Source organism: Blennius ocellaris, assembly GCF_963422515.1.
Source record: "Blennius ocellaris genome assembly, chromosome: 10".
In the NCBI taxonomy this organism is placed as follows: Eukaryota; Metazoa; Chordata; class Actinopteri; order Blenniiformes; family Blenniidae; genus Blennius; species Blennius ocellaris.
In genome coordinates this window covers 2,378,833-2,395,124 of record NC_137659.1, presented here as the reverse complement: position 1 = coordinate 2,395,124, position 16,292 = coordinate 2,378,833, and the positions used below count along the sequence as shown (strand labels likewise).

Here is a 16,292-nt window from a genome sequence, read left to right as displayed (position 1 = left end):
AACAAAACAATGGGCAACGAAACAATGGGCAACGAAACGAGCAACAAAACGATGACTAAGCTGGTTTTGAAGTCGATCGGACCCAAAAACTCTAAAATCGCACTTCAAAAACAAGCCATTAAATCACCTCCATATTGTTTTCTATCCACAACACTGAAGCCTGAATAACAAAAAATAAAAATAAAATTAAAGAAACCCGTGGGATTTTCTGATCTTGACTCGTTATGGCATTTTTAATTTTTTGGTATTTATTTTCTGAACGTGGCAACATTTGCTGAAATTCAGCAGCTTCCACGTTGGAATGAAAAAACTTTGACAAGACATGCAATAAGAAAACTGATTATGAATCTTAGCTTTTTTTTTTTTTTTTTTTTACTAAATGCAGAATGAAGTTACTTCCCCTCACAGATACCGCCACGCCGCGCGGCAGCATCACATCCAGCTGAGAAACATCGCGCTGGCCCTTTAAATATCCTTTAATCATTAAAAAGTGAGCGTAAGCATAAATGCGTGCGTTTAATCCGGACAAATCCATTTAGACTGAGCTTCCTGCTTCCAAAAACAGAATTACGTATTCCATTTGAAGCCTGCACCCATCGGACTTTGTTCAAAACTGGATGCACAGATATAAATTAAAAAAGGCGTAAACCAACGACTTTCTACTTCGCCGACGGAGCGCTACAACCTGCACGGCACGGAGGGAGAAAAAACAAAAACAAAATAAACGTTTAAAATCACTCCAAAGTGCAACGAGCCGCATAAAACCAGTCTGTACATCAAAGCGGAGCTGAGGAGGAGGAGGAGGAGGAGGAGGAGGAGGAGGAGGAGGAGGCGGCGTGCAGAAAAAACAACAACAAACAAACAAACATCAAGAGAGACGGAGAGAAAAAAAACCCTGCGCAGCCCGAAGCCGAGGCGAGTTAGTGCGCGATAAAGCAAACATCTGGAAAAGCGTCAGGCGGCGAGAGGAACAGCAGCGGATTTAAAACGAGGCGCCGAGGGGCTCGTCGGAATTTATCACGTAGTTAAAGTAGGAAATTCCAACAGGAGAAAGAAACTAAAGTCGGATTTGTCCGACTGGCGAAACTCACACGTCGTAATAAAAAAAAGGTTTTATTGGAACCATGATTGTTCAGATGTGCTCTCGATGAAAAAAACGTTAAATAAAGTGAGAAATAGAGCAGTTTATAGAAGAACTGATTATTAAAATGACAACTTCCTCTCAGGTAGTTTGTTTTCTGCTGATAGCTTATAAAGAGATTAGCATTTTTTTTGTCCTTAATTCATCAAGTTTTATCATTTTATTTACTTTACTTTTTCTTATTTTCGACTTTATTTCATCCACATTGATATTTTTTATTCAAATATCTTGAGAATATTTCTTTGAATATTATTTATTGTTCTTAATTTATCCACTTTTTTAAATGTTGCAATATTTCTTTTTTTGACATTTCTGTTTTAACTTATGAATTTATCCAGTTTTAAATTCCATTTTTCAACATTTTTTTTTATTTAATTAAAATTTCATTTTTACATTTTGAATTTTCTTGATTTTATTCAAGTTCTTTGTTTTACTTACATTGGTTTATTTAAATTAATATTTTTTTTTGAACTTTTAAAGAGTTTCGGTACAAGTCCAACGTGTTTTTTTAAAGCTTTAAATGAAACATCGCATTAATAAGAAACGTCTCATTATGGATATTTTGACGTATTTCGGGCTTCTTTGAATATTATCTATTGTACTTAATTTATCCACTTTTTTTTTTTAAATGTCACAATATTTCCTTTTTTAAAAACATATTTTTGTTTTAACTTATGAATTTATTCAGTTTTAAATTCCATTTCTCAACATGTTTTAATTTAATTAAAATTTAATCGCTTTAACTTCTACTTACATTTTGAATTTTCTTTATTTTATTCAATTTCTTTGTTTTGCTTACATTGGTTTATTTAAGTTAATTTTTTTTAGAACTTTTAAAGAGTGAGTCTCTGGTTTGGCACAAGTGTAACGTGTTTGTTTTTTTAAAGATTTAAATGAAACGTCGCATTAATAAAAAACGTCTCATTATGGATCAAATGTAATATTTGACGTATTTCGAGCTACTTTCTGCTGTAAACTGCAGCTTTAAACAGGAAGGAAAGAGAAAAAGAGCCATCAGGGTCAAAACGGGTTCATAAATGGGAAATAAAGAACTTCTTTTGCGTGGCAGTGAAAATCACAACTAAAAAGTCTTAAAATGTAGAGAAAACTGACGGAGGAGTGGAGAACGGCACGGATTCGCGTGAAAACAGGAAAAATAATTTTTGTTTTGGCTGCAACTGCGCTTTTAATCTATGAAAGATGAAAACGGGGAACAAGCAACTTTTTGGAAATGAGCATTAAAAACTAGCGAGAGTCAACAACAACACGACGACGCCATTTCTGCTGCTTATTCCCGAATTTACACTTTTCACAAGTTATTATCCACACGTGGATTTGCAGAATCAGAACCTCTTGACTGGCTATATAATATATGTCTATATTAATTATTATTATAATTTTTTTTTTTTAATTCTGGCAGCGGCTCAATTTAAATTTTCTTGTATGACAACGTACGTTTATCTTGCTTCTGTATTTTTAGTGATCTTACCTCGGTTATATTTGTTCTCTTTATAATGCAGTAAATAAAATGCCACGTCTGTGAAAGGTGCTATATATAAGTAAAGTTCTATTCGATTCTATATGTGACAAAATTTTTACTTTTCTCTGCACAGCTTTTACACCTTCATGACGGAAGGCAGGGCTCAAACTGCACCGGTCATGCACGAGCTCCCTCTAGTGGCAGAAAGGAGGAATAATAATAATAATAATCATTTATCCCATCTTCTTCTTCTACGGGGCAAAAAGATGGACGGATGGGAGCCAAAGTGCACGAAGCTGCATCCAGCCGGCGGAAACAGGAAGTGGCGCCGACGCGGCAGGTGTTCCTACCTGGAGCAGGGTTTAGAGGGCGCGTTGTGGGAGAGGGAGGGAGGGAGGAGGAGGAGGAGGTGGAGGAGGAGGTGGTGGTGGTGGGTTTTGGGGGGGGGGGGGCTACCAATGCTGAGCGTCTATACCTGCAGGGCTGAGCACCAGCGCCTGGAGGATGTCTGACAGGGACACGATGCCCTCGATGCTGGACGACTCGTCCACCACCACCAGGCGATGCACCTGAAAACACCACAGAGAGAGAATCACGCCGTCGCTCGCCGCCGCCTCTCTCTCCCCTCGCTCGCCCGCTCACTCACTTCCGCCTTCACTATTCTGTCCACGATCGTCTCCATCGTCTCCATCTTGTGGCACTTCATGACGCCCTCGAAGTACTGCGAGCGGTGTTTGAGGGCCTGCGTCACCGTGATGTCCAGGTTGTTGTACGTCTTCTCCGCCGCCAGATTCTGACAGACAAACGTTAGAAAACAGCCGCGTGGACAGACGGACGGGGACGAGAGCCAATGATGCTAACGATTTTTAGACTGACTTAATAAAAAAAATTTATAATAAATGTTTTTTGCACATTTATTTAATGAACATTTACTTTATAAAATGCATATAATTGAAAAGTACATTTACACGTACATCTACACACATACGTGCATATGTACACACGTATATATAAACATACACACATATATTGAAGTATTATAAGAATTTTTTTTTTAATTTCCAGCCTATTCAATACAATCATTCCTCCACAGCTTATAGAATTTTTTTTTTAATTAAATACATATTTTATAACAGGAAATTATTATAAGTATTATAAGAATAAGCAATACAATAATAAAATGTTCATAAAAGAATAGAAACTTGAATGGTAGTCTCACTATAATGCGAGAAAGTAGCAACGAAGCAGTTTATCATTAAATCAATAAAAGTACAAATATAAAAATAGAGGGATAAAAAAACAAATACTTTGCACTGGTCGCTTATACAATATATTGTACATTAGTGTAATATCGTGCATATATATATATATACATATATAGAAAAATATTTTTAAAAAAACTGACGAGGATGAAATTATTCTTACATATACATAATAAATTTACTCACGATGACGTCAAACTTGGAGTAAATATCCACGACCTTCCCTGAGGGAGACAATGACGGAGACAAAGGTGAGGTGGGTGGGTGGGTTACAGCGGCGTCGTCGTGGCGACGGGGCGACGGGGGTTGGGCCTCACCGGAGCCGTCGACCACGGGCAGCGCCGACACCCGGCGCTCCACGAAGATGTTGAGCGCCTTGATGATGGGCGTGTCCGGGTGGATGAAGGCGATGTCGTGGTACGTCCCGATGCCCAGCTCGCTCAGCGTCTGCTTCATGAAGGCCGGCTTCGGCATCTCGCACATCTGGGGGGGGGGGGGGGGGACACAAACACACACACAAAAAAGTCAGGCAGCTCATCACTCCTGGACACAGACGCACGGCGGCCACCAGGGGGCAGCAGACGAGAGCGCTGGACTCACGAACAGCTGGAGGAACTTGAGGATCCTCTTGTGTGTGAGGATGTAAAGTGCGTTCCCGGTGACGGGGTCGATGACAGGCAGGCGGTGAATCTTGTTCTTGATGAGCGTGTAGACGGCGTCGAAGAGGCTGCGGGACCAAAGCCCAGCGGCGGTTACGGAAACCGGCGGCGGGAACGGAAACCGGCGGCGGCGGCGGCGGGAAAACGTTACCTTGCCTCCGGTGAGATGCTGACCAGCGGCTTGAAGGTCGCTTGCAGATAAACTTCTGCACACGGAAGGAAGGAACACATTTAATATTGAATAATCTCACTTATCGTGACGATTTCACAGTTTAATTTAGTTTTTTTTTAAAGCTTTTCCTCTCCATTTCTGCTCCAGGTCACATTATTCTCCATTAAAACTTGAAAATGTCACAGTTACCTCGCCACGTCTCAAGCTTGTGTTCCTCCAACTCGTAAATTTGCACCTGAGACACAAACACGCAAAAAAAAAAAAATATATATATATATAGATATTCTGCAATCTATTCTGGACAAAGAAGAAAATCTCACACGTGCAAACCTCATTTTATATAAAGTCTGTTTTCAAATCTGAAAAAAACGAGTGATTTCAAACAAAACTGCACAAAAAGCTCTGAGAAAATCAATGTGACATTAAAAAGAGTGGACATTTTATATTATTATATTGAAAACTGCTGCAATGAAACTACTTCAGAAAATAGGTAAAAAAAAAAAAGTCTCTGACCTAGTAAAAAAAAATTACTTGCATGTTCTTCCTTCTATTCAAGGATTAAATTTTTTTATTTTTTAAAAAAATCATTTTCTCCATGTGTCTACTTACATATGTCTATGAATCTATGTATTTGATGTCTACACACAGTGTGAATATTTTTTTTTTATAAAATACTCATTTTAAAACTAGATAAACATGTTTTTTTTAAAGCAATCCGTCTTTATCAAGGTACAAAAAATAAATAGATGAATAAAACTAAACAAAAATGTCAGAATTCATGGTTGAATGTGGGAAATATTTCCAACGTTGTTTCTGTCAGCCGTTCTAAACAGTCACTTATTACTAGACTTTCGTATTTTATCAGATGTTTGGGTAAATTAAATAAGAGAATGAGGTGATTTTCAAAAGGCAGAAAAACAAACAAACAAAAAAAACAAGTCAATATTTGAAATGAATACACAAATTCTAATAAGCAGTACCACTTTCAACATATTGACGAGCAAAATATCCAAGTCTTCTGTTATCATGAACTCATTGTTTAGTTTGGGGGGAAAAACAAAAAAAACAAAACGGGAAGAAATAAATTACTTATTTGCTGCAAGTGAGGATTAACTTTTGTGGCATTTTAATGATCCGAGTTGTTTGAAATGCCTCAAAAAAATGAGGAAATGTGTATTATTACACCGTTACACAGACACGAGCCTCATATAAACGCACTTTTGTTATGAAATCAACAGATTTTACGACCGTATTTCGAAACAGTGGACCTACCAGAGGAGATTTGTAGTATCTGTGCAGGATGATGATGAAGTCTGTGATTGTCAACATCCCTGCCAAGAAAACAAGAGTGAACGCAGAGGAAAAAACAGGAAAAAAAATAGGATTTTATCATGGGGCGGGTTCGTTAAGGAGGGCGTGGCTCAGACAACAACCCCCCCCGCCCAAAAAAAACAACAACAAAAAACCAGCTGCATTGATTATGCAACACACACGGGTCACGTTTGTTTTTCAGCCTGCAGTCTCTCTCTCTCTCTCTCTCTTTTTTTTTTTTAAATGAACTGTGGTCATGAACAGAGGAGCCGCCGCTGTGCTTAATGGTTTATGACAGCTCTAATGACTTCTGCTCAATATAGCATCGCGCTCCACTGGCCATGACCAGCAGCATTAATACAGCAGGTTTCCACTGAGCTCTTCTAGGAAACCACACAGACACACAGCAGGGAACCTTTTCCTTTCTTTCTTTTGCCTCCCGAGACGAGACGCTCTCGTTTAAAACTGTGCGATTTGAAAAAAAAAACTCCCTAACAACTTTAAATCCACAAACTGCAACGAGCACAAGTCAGGATTCCTGCTTCCTGAAGCTTCCTGAAGCTTCTGTTGAGCAACTGGGAGGTACGGTGGCCCAGAGGGGTCACCACCACGTCACTGCAGCAAATCTAATGCAGCCGCAAAGTCGTACGTTTTGAGCGTTTCGATTGCAGCTTATAACATTTCAGGCTTTTTACCACAGCGTCTGCAATCAGCTTCTGCACCCAAGAGCTTTTCGGAGTCGTGTTTAGGACTTTGCTTTATTTTATTTTTTTTTTAAATCAACTTTTACAGTTGTGTCGCTTTATATCTCGGGAGAGTTTTGCAATAAAAAAACACAAAACAAACGACAAACTGAGGCTGCTTACCCACAAAGCTTTGCTTCTCCGTGTCCCACAGCGGAGCGGCTCGCACGCCGTTGGCGACCAGAGCGAAAAAAGCTTTCTTAACCTGTCAAAGACACACGGAAGAAATGACAAAATACAAACGAGTCACAAAAACAAGCAGTTTTATAATTTCTTGAGGTAGAAACTTTCTTATTGAAATTATATGATTCAAAAAGGTTTTTTTTTCCCAAAAATCTAAGTTTTTGACACTGAAAAATCTAAATTTTTTGAATTGTTTCCAAAATTTGGATGAGTTTTTCTCCAAAAATGAGCAGAGGGACAAAAAGCTGCCGACTTGTGTCTCCATGGTGTCATTTTATTTCTACAAACACTTACAATGTGTTTTTAAAATGTCTTTTTTTCCAGGGAATTTGCTTTTTTAGACAGTTTTTTAAAAATGTTCCTCCACTTTAAAGAGCTTTTAGCCTTTGTCGAGTCCCACAGTTCTTTCCATCAAGTAATCCAATGTGTTGAGTCGAATAGTCGGCAGCTTCTCTGTTTTTAAAAAGAAAAGTCACTCAAATAAAGCAATTTTCTAATTTTCATAAGGTTAAAAACTTTCTTATTGATATATTATTCCAAAAAGGTTTTTTTTTTAAACCAAAAATCAAAGTTTTTGACTCTGAAAAATCAAATTTTTTTGAATTTTTCCCAAAATTTTGATGAATTTTTCTCCAAAAATGAACAAAGGGACAAAACCTGCCGACTCGTGTCTCTATTGTGTCATTTTATTTCTACAAACACTTTCAATGTGTTTGTAAAATGTCTTTTTTTCCAGAGAATTTGCTTTTTTTTTTATTTCTCCTCCACTTTAAAGTGCTTTTAGCCTTTGTCAAGTCCCACAGTTCTTTCCATCAAGTAATCTAATGTGTTGAGTCGAATAGTCGGCAGGTTCTCCGTTTAAAAAAAAAAAAAAGATTAAAAGAACAATGATCTTATGTTTGGAACTCTTCGCTCCAATTTTAATCAAGTAAACTTGAACAACCACCACGTCGATTTGTGTGGAGATAAAACCTCTGGACTCTTCGCCTCGGTGGATCCGGGGTTGAAATTGTGCTGGTGGAGGTCAGACCGCGATAATCTGGGATTATTGTTTAACACTTTAACGAGTCTTTAATGAGACACTTCAGACCAAAAGAGCTCCGAGCTGAAATGCCTCCGCTTCCTTCTATTAAACTTTAACTTTGTGCGTTTCGGCTCCTTTTACCCTCCAGACAACCTCCGAATGTCACCGACCGGCCAAAACATTAGGACCACCGGCCCGATACACCAGCGGATCTCCGTGGATTTGTATCTGTTTTCAAAAACGGTGAACAACTCCCCCCAAAATTTTTTCCCAGTAAATAAATCCCACTTCTTTAAATTGTACACATGATCGGTGACCACTAGATGTCACTGTATGGCCACAGAAAGCTGCTACAGTCCCACTGACAAACCATTACTGCTGTATTTGACCGAAACTGTGGGGAGGGGGGGGGGAGAAAATATCCACAGTGGGATTTAAAGTAAAAAAATAGAAAACATAAAGAGAGCAGAGAGTGAGAGGAACCGGGGAAGAGCGGAGAAACTGTTTCCGTGACGAAGAAAGAAACAGAAAGCTTCAATGGGGAAAAAAATATATAAAAATCAGTGTAACAGATTTTGTATAAAGAAGCAGATTTTGAATTAAAAGTCTCAAACCAAAAGCCGTCGTGGATCTAAACATCGGGGAAGTTTGAGTTCTACGTGTTCTGTGATGAAATCCTGATCCAGAGCTCACCACTGCTCAACATCCTGAAACCCCTGCAGACCAGGAAATCCCCCACCACCACCTCCACCACCACCTCCACCACCACCACCACCACATTTCACAGCCGACAACAAGACGACCCAAACCTGGAGCGCCGTGTCGAACACCACCAGCTTGGAGCTGGTGGGGACGATGTCGTAGCACTTGTGAGATTTCATAAAGCGCATGTAGATGTCGCTCTCTGGCTCAGCAGCTGGAAGGAGAGAGAAAACCTTTAGAGGAGAGAAGAAATCACACACACACACACACACACACAAAACAACGTTACGTGAGCGGACCACTTACAGCCACTTTACTGCTCCATCTTACAGATAATTACACTCCGCTTCAAGCATCAACAAGCGGAAAAAAACACACACGCAAACTGGTTCGGGAACAGATTCAATTAGATTTTCCGACGCGAGCTGCTACATATGGAAAGTACCCAAAACAGACAAACATATCTATTATTTATGCCGTAGGAGGGATTTGTTCTTGATCACTGACCCGGATTTATTGAAAGTGAGGCAACAGCAAGCTATGTAGTACTTTTAAAAAAGAGAAAATAATTTTAAAAGGCTGTGTTGAATGTTTTCCAAGCCAACAAACAATTAAACATGCCCAGTTCCTTATCACAGATGATCCATGTAGACAAACTACATCATAACAGTAATGCATTACTTTTTTTTATTATAATGTTAATTTAAGTCAGATGAATTGAAAAAAGGAAGCTGTAATGAACTGTTAAACGGTTTTTATGCAGCAGCTAAAAAAAGCTGATAAAAGGCAAAATAAGAAGAAAAATGCAGACAAACCAACATTTTACATTTAAGGCATTGAAAATGCCTGTTTTTATTCTTTATTTTGGTGTTTTCCCTCCAATCTCTAGTCAGCATCGCGCGTGTTTCTGTGCGCAAGTCTTATTTTGAAGCAGAGGTTACAGGATGTGTCATAAATAATGAGAATCTTTAACAATTGTGACAGTTTACAACAGACGAGCCTCACTATGCAGGCAATAACCCCCCCCCCAAAAAAATAAAAAATAAAAAATATTATGTCACAATAATGTGAAATGACGCAAACTCTTTTAATTTGGTGAAAGAGGCGGAGTGGAAAACTCACCATCATCATCGAGTTCAAGTTTCTCCAGCATGCCTTCGAATAATCCGTACACCTGAAACAGAGGAGGACAAGTTGACGCAAAAAAAAAACAAAAAAAAACTTGTCGTGAGCGGCTGAGCAGCGGCTCGCAGGCTGAAGCCACGCCGACTTCCCCCTCAGCGGCCCCGGCAGCGGCGCGCCGCGACCACCCGGTGCGCGAGGAACCCCGAGCGGAGACGCGCGCCACCGGGCCGAGCGAACAAGCCGAGCCGCCGAACGGCACCGAGGGCGAGTGGAAGGAGGCACGGTGTTGTTATTGTTATTATTATTGTTATTATTATCATTAGTGTTAATACAAACACTGACCCCCCCCCCCCCCCCCTTCACAAGCCCGGAATGGAACAGTCCATTTGCTGCAGTGTGGAGGGAATCAACAGCTGCTGCTGCTCCTGGCGCGCGCCGCGCACACATACACACACACACACACAAACACACCTGTGCGCGCGCATGTACGCGGCGTCTGCTTTGCGTGTGTCAGAGAGTTAATCCCGTTGCAGCGAAATCAGCTGGTTCAATTGTTTAAGCTGCCAAACTCACCAGACGAAACACGTGCGCGCGCGTGTATGTTTGGCGGCGTGTGTGTGTGTGTGTGTGATGGGGTATTTAAAACCAGGAAGCAGCGTCGGGAGGACACGCCCCTTTCCCGCAGGCCAACCATATTAGGAAATCCCTTTGGTTGCCTAGCAGCAAGAAGCTGGGGATGCCATACACCCCTACACTTCCCCACCCACACACACACACACACTTCTATTTTATTTTACCATAAAAAAAAAAAACTCGAGATTAAAAATCTCTTTTCCACACTAAATATTAAAGTTCCAGACAAAAAAAAAAAACCAGGCACATAAAACACAAGAAAAATGTCAATAAATGAAAAACAAGGTTCAGGTGGGTCATTAAGGACGATATCAAAACATGCCCTACATTTGGTGCCGATTGACCCTTCCTCCTGGCGCCATATATGCTGAGTCATGCAGAAAAATGTGCACGCACGTACATTAAAAAAAAAAAAAAATAAATAAAAAGGTGTTGCTGCTTTTCGACATGATTTCCCTCGGCGCCGTGAATTTGCATTCACCACACGCCACTGCAGCAGGACTGAGGGAGAAACGGCCGCATACCTGCTGCCGCAACAGCTCCCCAGTGTCGTCCTGCAAGTGGTGACACAGCGTTTCTGCGCGCCCGTCATAAATCTCGTCCTGCAGCATCACGGCGCGCCCGGGGTGGCCTGCTTCCCCCCCCGGTCGCGGCAGCCACCGGGGGGGAAGCAGGCGCACGCAAGCCCGTTAAACTAACTGCTCTTGAAATTGGATCTCAAACTGTGAGGCCATGTGGCAAAATAAAAGCGTGAGCCTGAAAGCCTGAACCACTTCTTTAGGCCGTCCTCTCTTGACGCCGGGCCCATGATCGACGGACGCCGTTCAAGCATAAAATGCAAATCCCCAAAATTTGCATTCGTTTCATGCATTATTGAGACGTCAGACATCATCGCGGGTCCGGCGGGTCACTCTCTCGGTGTCGGATTGCATGAGCCCCGCGACGTGAAAGGCGTTGCACCAATTTGACCTGCGTAGAAACTTAAAAATAGAAGCGAACTAAAAATACACCAGTTCGGAAACGGCCGGATGGAAAAGCGTTGGCCTGCAATTAGTCCACGTTGAAATTAAACAGTGGGTGGAATGAATTGCACACATGCAACCTGGAGGTGCTGCGTCCCGCTCAGAACCTCTGTTGCCAAAAAGCGGGTGTAGATAGTGTACCTTGTAAATCTGGCTGAAGCGTAAAACGATTACACCTGGATAGAGCGACAGAAACGAGTTAATTTGACTTATTTGGTGTCTAAACCAGTGAATCTGCGGCGAGTAGATTTCTTTTTGTGTGCAGGTGCAGCCAAATGCTGATTTGTTCAGGATTAAGCACCCGAGCAAATCCAAGAAGGAAAAAAAAGAAGAAGTGATCTCAGGATGGATTTAAAATCTTGTGTAAATTTGACCTGCATGAAATGCAAAAAAACCCCCCAGCTTTCTGCAGGTTGTTCTTACAACTGCTGCCTGAAAGCAAAATGTCCACAATTAGAAACAGATTTCACTGGTTTGAAAGGCTTAAAGGGGGAAAAAAACCAACTAAAATATGAAAAGTGAGGAAACTCACATGGGGAAAAGTGCAGGTTTGTCTACAGGTAGCACATTTACATATAAGGAAATGTCATCTGTGTTTTAGGAGCATGAAAACAGGTTTTTTTTTTAATCGTAGGGAAATTTTAAAATACTGGCTCATGCAAAAACGATCATATGTGGAAAAAAGATGATGTAATCGCCACCGTGGTCCGTGATGTCATCAAATAACCACAACAATCAGGGACGACAAGCTCCAGTCGAGCCGCAGAAGCTACTGACGCTAACAGCAGGAAGACCGCGGCCATAGACCTATAGAACTAGAACTATATAGAGGTTTATGAGCAGGAATCTACTTCTACATTTCTAAGATACGTCTCTTTCTCTTTTGATTTAATTTCAATAAGAAATATGCTTGTGATCGTCAACCTGTATTAGTTTGTTTACGCACATTTTGACTGCTTCCCCACTTGGATTTCTGTTTTGTTTGTTTGTTTGTTCTCTTTGTAATTGATGTTTACATGCTTAGCCACCACTAAAGTACTGGAAATGTTCCTGTTCAGTTAAAAAAAAAAAAAAAAAAAAAACTCTACATTTCTATGTACTTTGTCTTCTTCTGCGATTTTGGGGTGTTTGGTAAGTCACAGCGCCCCTAGAGGCCTGGTATGTGTACTACATGCCCTGAAGGCCTTGCGTTGTCGTGTTCATAGTGACGTGTGTGCGTGTGTGTGTGTGTGTGTGTGTGTGTTCCCAGATGAGTTACCCATTACGACCCGAAGAAATTGAAAAAGTTATCACACACCCAGATTGTCCTGCTCCAAATGTCCCCGAGACGTCCGTTCAAACCACAAAAAACATTCTCCAGAAGTCACGGCCGTTTGGCTAAACAATCACAGAAGCGCCTCTCCCTTTGCTCTCTTTCTCTCATCTCTCCATTTCTTGCACAGTTTTTTTTTTTTTCCCCCCCTCTTCCAGATCACAGAAGACGTCGGAGACGGGCCGAGTGCCGCCGCGGTCGCGACAGAACTCAAGGCCTCGCCGTCGTCTTATCGGGAAACTTTCTGCAACTTGCTGCGTCTACAAACTGAGCCTGGAGGACAGGAAGCACATTCTGACATCGCGAATTTGATGCAGACTTTCTGTGAGCAAATGATCTTTTATTATGGCCAGATGAGCCCCCACACCCCCACACTGTAAATACCACAAGGCTAATTTCCATTGTCATCCCACATCAAACCATACAAGGTTACTAACATAGAAGAACAATACAAAAACAAAGATGAGAAAATAATTCTTCCAAAAAAAACCTACCATACAGTGCAAATATTAAAGTGCTGACTCAGCAGTCTGAGAAAGTGCTATTTTTTTTTTTTTTTTTTAATGATTTTTTAATCATTCCCACCCAGTGGGCCTGTTCGTGACGATCAGTAAATGATTAAAGTTTTCGAAAGATTTATTAAACTAAAGTGAATTTAAAGTAACTAGTTATAAATGGGAATGCAATTTTGGCCGCCGCAAACTTGACCCTGTTGACAAATAGAAAATACTCCATTGCAAATGTTTGCTCCGTGACGAGCGAAGACGCCCCGTGTGACTCAGGGAGCGGCGGCCGCCACATGACTCACGGACTGAGGGCGTGCGAGGCGGCGCTCACGCAGCCAGTCGTCAGTTCCGATCGCCTGCAGGACCTCCGCAGCCGCCAACTCTCCTCAAAACGCACGTCTTTAGACCGTGTGGGAGGAGCCGACATCCTCGCGCGGGCACAACGTGCAGAACGCGAATGCCTCCGAATCCAGAATCTCTCCACAACCACGAAGAGCCGTTTTTAAAGAGCCGCTCGTCATCCCAGCAGAAAAACCGCTTCTGAAAATGAAATTCGAGCTTCGGGGCCCTCGATCCCCCTCCAGACCTCACTGACCTCCGAGAAGATGGATAATAATAATAATAATGCATTTTATTTCTTAAATTTCAACTCAAAACTTCCCCTTTTTAAACCAGCATATTCACTTTAAACCAGAAAATGCCCGAATCAATGTCAAACGCTATTTGTACTTGTTTGTAACTGCATTTTTTTAACATTTAGTTTTTGTATCTTGAGTGTTTTGAAAAGCACTGATAAATAAAATATATTTCCATTACGATTATTGCTCTGTTGAGCAGGAAACACAGCCTCTACTTTGAAGGTATTTGCTTAAGACCATTTTCTTAGTTCTACTGCTGTAGGTTTAGGCCGCCGACGGGAATCTTCTGCGACGCCTGTTAAATCGTCATTTCCTCTTCAGGGCCGGACAAAGTAAAAGCATGGACACGACGTGCAGCGGAGGTGATCCGCTCTTTACGGCGGCGCCGGGGACTCACTTGGTGTGAGGTAGAGTAAGACGGCACGGGGCTGGACGAAGGGATGGGGGGTTTGGAGGAGGGAAGGCTGAGGCGCTGCCCCGTGTCCAGCGGCGTGGAGAGGGAGCGAGCGCGGGCGCCGGGCTCGGGCCGCTCGGGGGCGGGGCCGCCGGGCGGCACCTCATGGCTGAACACGGGCTGGCTGGACGCCTGCGTGGGCGTGTTGGGCGGCGTGGACAGACCGGAGGCTGCAGAGAGAGAGAGAGAGAGAGAGAGAGAGACGGAGAGAGAGAGAGAGAAATCTCAATTTAGTGGTGATGTAATGACGTCAGCGACGAAGCTCAGCTGGAACCAATACTGTGACGCAGGAGGAACAACAGACCAGGAGGGTTTCAGAGCGAAAACACATGCGGAGGTAAAACGACGTCCCGGCAACAATTAAATGATATCAACAAAACGTGAACTTTTAAAAATCTGCAGGGACTCCGAAAAGGTTTTTTGAACATGAGATTAATGACAATATTACACAAGGAAACAAATATCACATAGGAACGAGTTCTTTAACTCTAAAAAAAAATAAAAGTACCAATAAAGGTTTGATTTAATCATTTGGAAATGAAAAAAAAACAAAAAAAAGTTGAATAAATGATGATTAAGATCCTATGTCTACAATATTGTTATTCCTACATTACCAATGATAAAGAACCTACAGTATTGAAGAAACGGTGAATGTAGAACAAACACTGAAAATCGCCAGTGGTTCAACTCAAGTAATGTAGACATATTGATGTAGAAGTTACGGTAATGTAGAACTACAACACTGCAGTCAGTAGAAACAGAGATTAATCTATGGTAGTGTAGAGATAGAGTATTGGAGAAACACTGAAACACTGAGAAATACATTAGTATAGAAACAGTGAAAAACCTCTGCTAATGTTGGAAATGCAGTGCTGGATGTAGAACATGAATGTAGAAATAATGAAGGAAGCAGTGACGTAAAACCTGCAGGAGTGGAGGAATATGTGACGGTAGAACCAGTGAAGAACGTACGGCGATGCATTATGTAAGGTCACAGTGTGCAGTGAGGACTCGGGAGTATTGGTGCTGAACTGAAGTCGATCTGGAGATTTTCACAAATACGTGGCAGATCATAACGTCCCCGGCCAGCAGCTGCTGCCGCGTTAACAAAAAAAAAAAAAAAAAAAGTCTTAACGAAGTGTAAATTATGCACCACGGTGATGTTTTCTCTGGTTTTGCTTGAGGAGTTCTCCTCTCAGTGATTCCAGGCTCCGAGCTGATCGCTTCGAAGTGGAAACACCTGCAGGGTCTTTTCCCTTTTTAACCCGTCATTTACAAAACCGCCACCTGGTTTTACAGCGTTATAAAATAACAAGATGATCCAGTTAGAAGCAACCAGTTTGAGATTTAATATTCCAGTGAGCTCCTCTGTCTTTTTCAGCGTCCCCGGAAAACTCCACAAATCCTCTTTTTAAACACGATAAAAATGGCACCGAAGACGCCGATTTGTACGTTTTACTCAATACAAACACATATATCTTATCAAAAACCATCATCTTATATCATTTTTTTGGACCGTTTAGGCTTTGAGCCAGTCAGATTCTTACATTCCTGCGTATTTTCATTGATAATTGATATTATTTCTCAACTAAATCTTTCCACACATGATAGCTACGTACGGCGAAAAAGGGAAAATCTCTTAAAAGTGATTGGTGGAACGGAAACTACGAAGCGGGATGAATCTCCGATGTTCTTCCGACACTTTCCCGCAGCTCCACGTCGCTCCGCCTCCATTCGAAGGAAACCGCTTCCCATCGTTATCGCTTCTGTTTTCGCCGTCATCCGACAGCTGCTTATATATAGACCGGCTGATTAACGTCCGTATTTCTCGTCTTGCGAGTTACCGCGCGACAGCTGCCTCCGTCACGGTGGAGGTGAAACACGCATCATAACCGGTGTCAGATTAAAAGCCACACATCATGTGC

General features: G+C 41.7%; 1 protein-coding gene across 8 annotated transcripts in view; it reads right to left on the bottom strand.

Annotated features, from left to right (window-relative positions):
* The window catches only part of LOC308135418 (5'-AMP-activated protein kinase subunit gamma-2-like), a 34,885-nt gene that overhangs the window by 1,194 nt on the left and 17,399 nt on the right, over positions 1-16,292 (bottom strand). For 2 of the 8 annotated variants that reach the window (XR_013936792.1, XR_013936793.1), the window contains 12 exons: positions 14,311-14,537; positions 9,800-9,851; positions 8,785-8,891; positions 6,892-6,973; positions 5,987-6,045; positions 4,904-4,949; positions 4,694-4,748; positions 4,484-4,610; positions 4,201-4,366; positions 4,070-4,107; positions 3,268-3,414; positions 2,972-3,190 (listed from right to left, as the gene is read on the bottom strand). Coding sequence is in view for 6 of the 8 variants with exons in the window: in XM_080503392.1 (XP_080359518.1) it covers positions 3,097-3,190; positions 3,268-3,414; positions 4,070-4,107; positions 4,201-4,366; positions 4,484-4,610; positions 4,694-4,748; positions 4,904-4,949; positions 5,987-6,045; positions 6,892-6,973; positions 8,785-8,891; positions 9,800-9,851; positions 14,311-14,537 (1,200 nt within the window). In the remaining 2 variants the exon portion in view is untranslated. Of the gene's footprint in view, positions 1-2,971; positions 3,191-3,267; positions 3,415-4,069; positions 4,108-4,200; positions 4,367-4,483; positions 4,611-4,693; positions 4,749-4,903; positions 4,950-5,986; positions 6,046-6,891; positions 6,974-8,784; positions 8,911-9,799; positions 9,852-10,959; positions 11,089-14,310; positions 14,538-16,292 lie in introns of those variants that run through there. The other 6 variants (XM_080503392.1, XM_080503393.1, XM_080503395.1 and 3 more) reach the window with 4 other exon arrangements.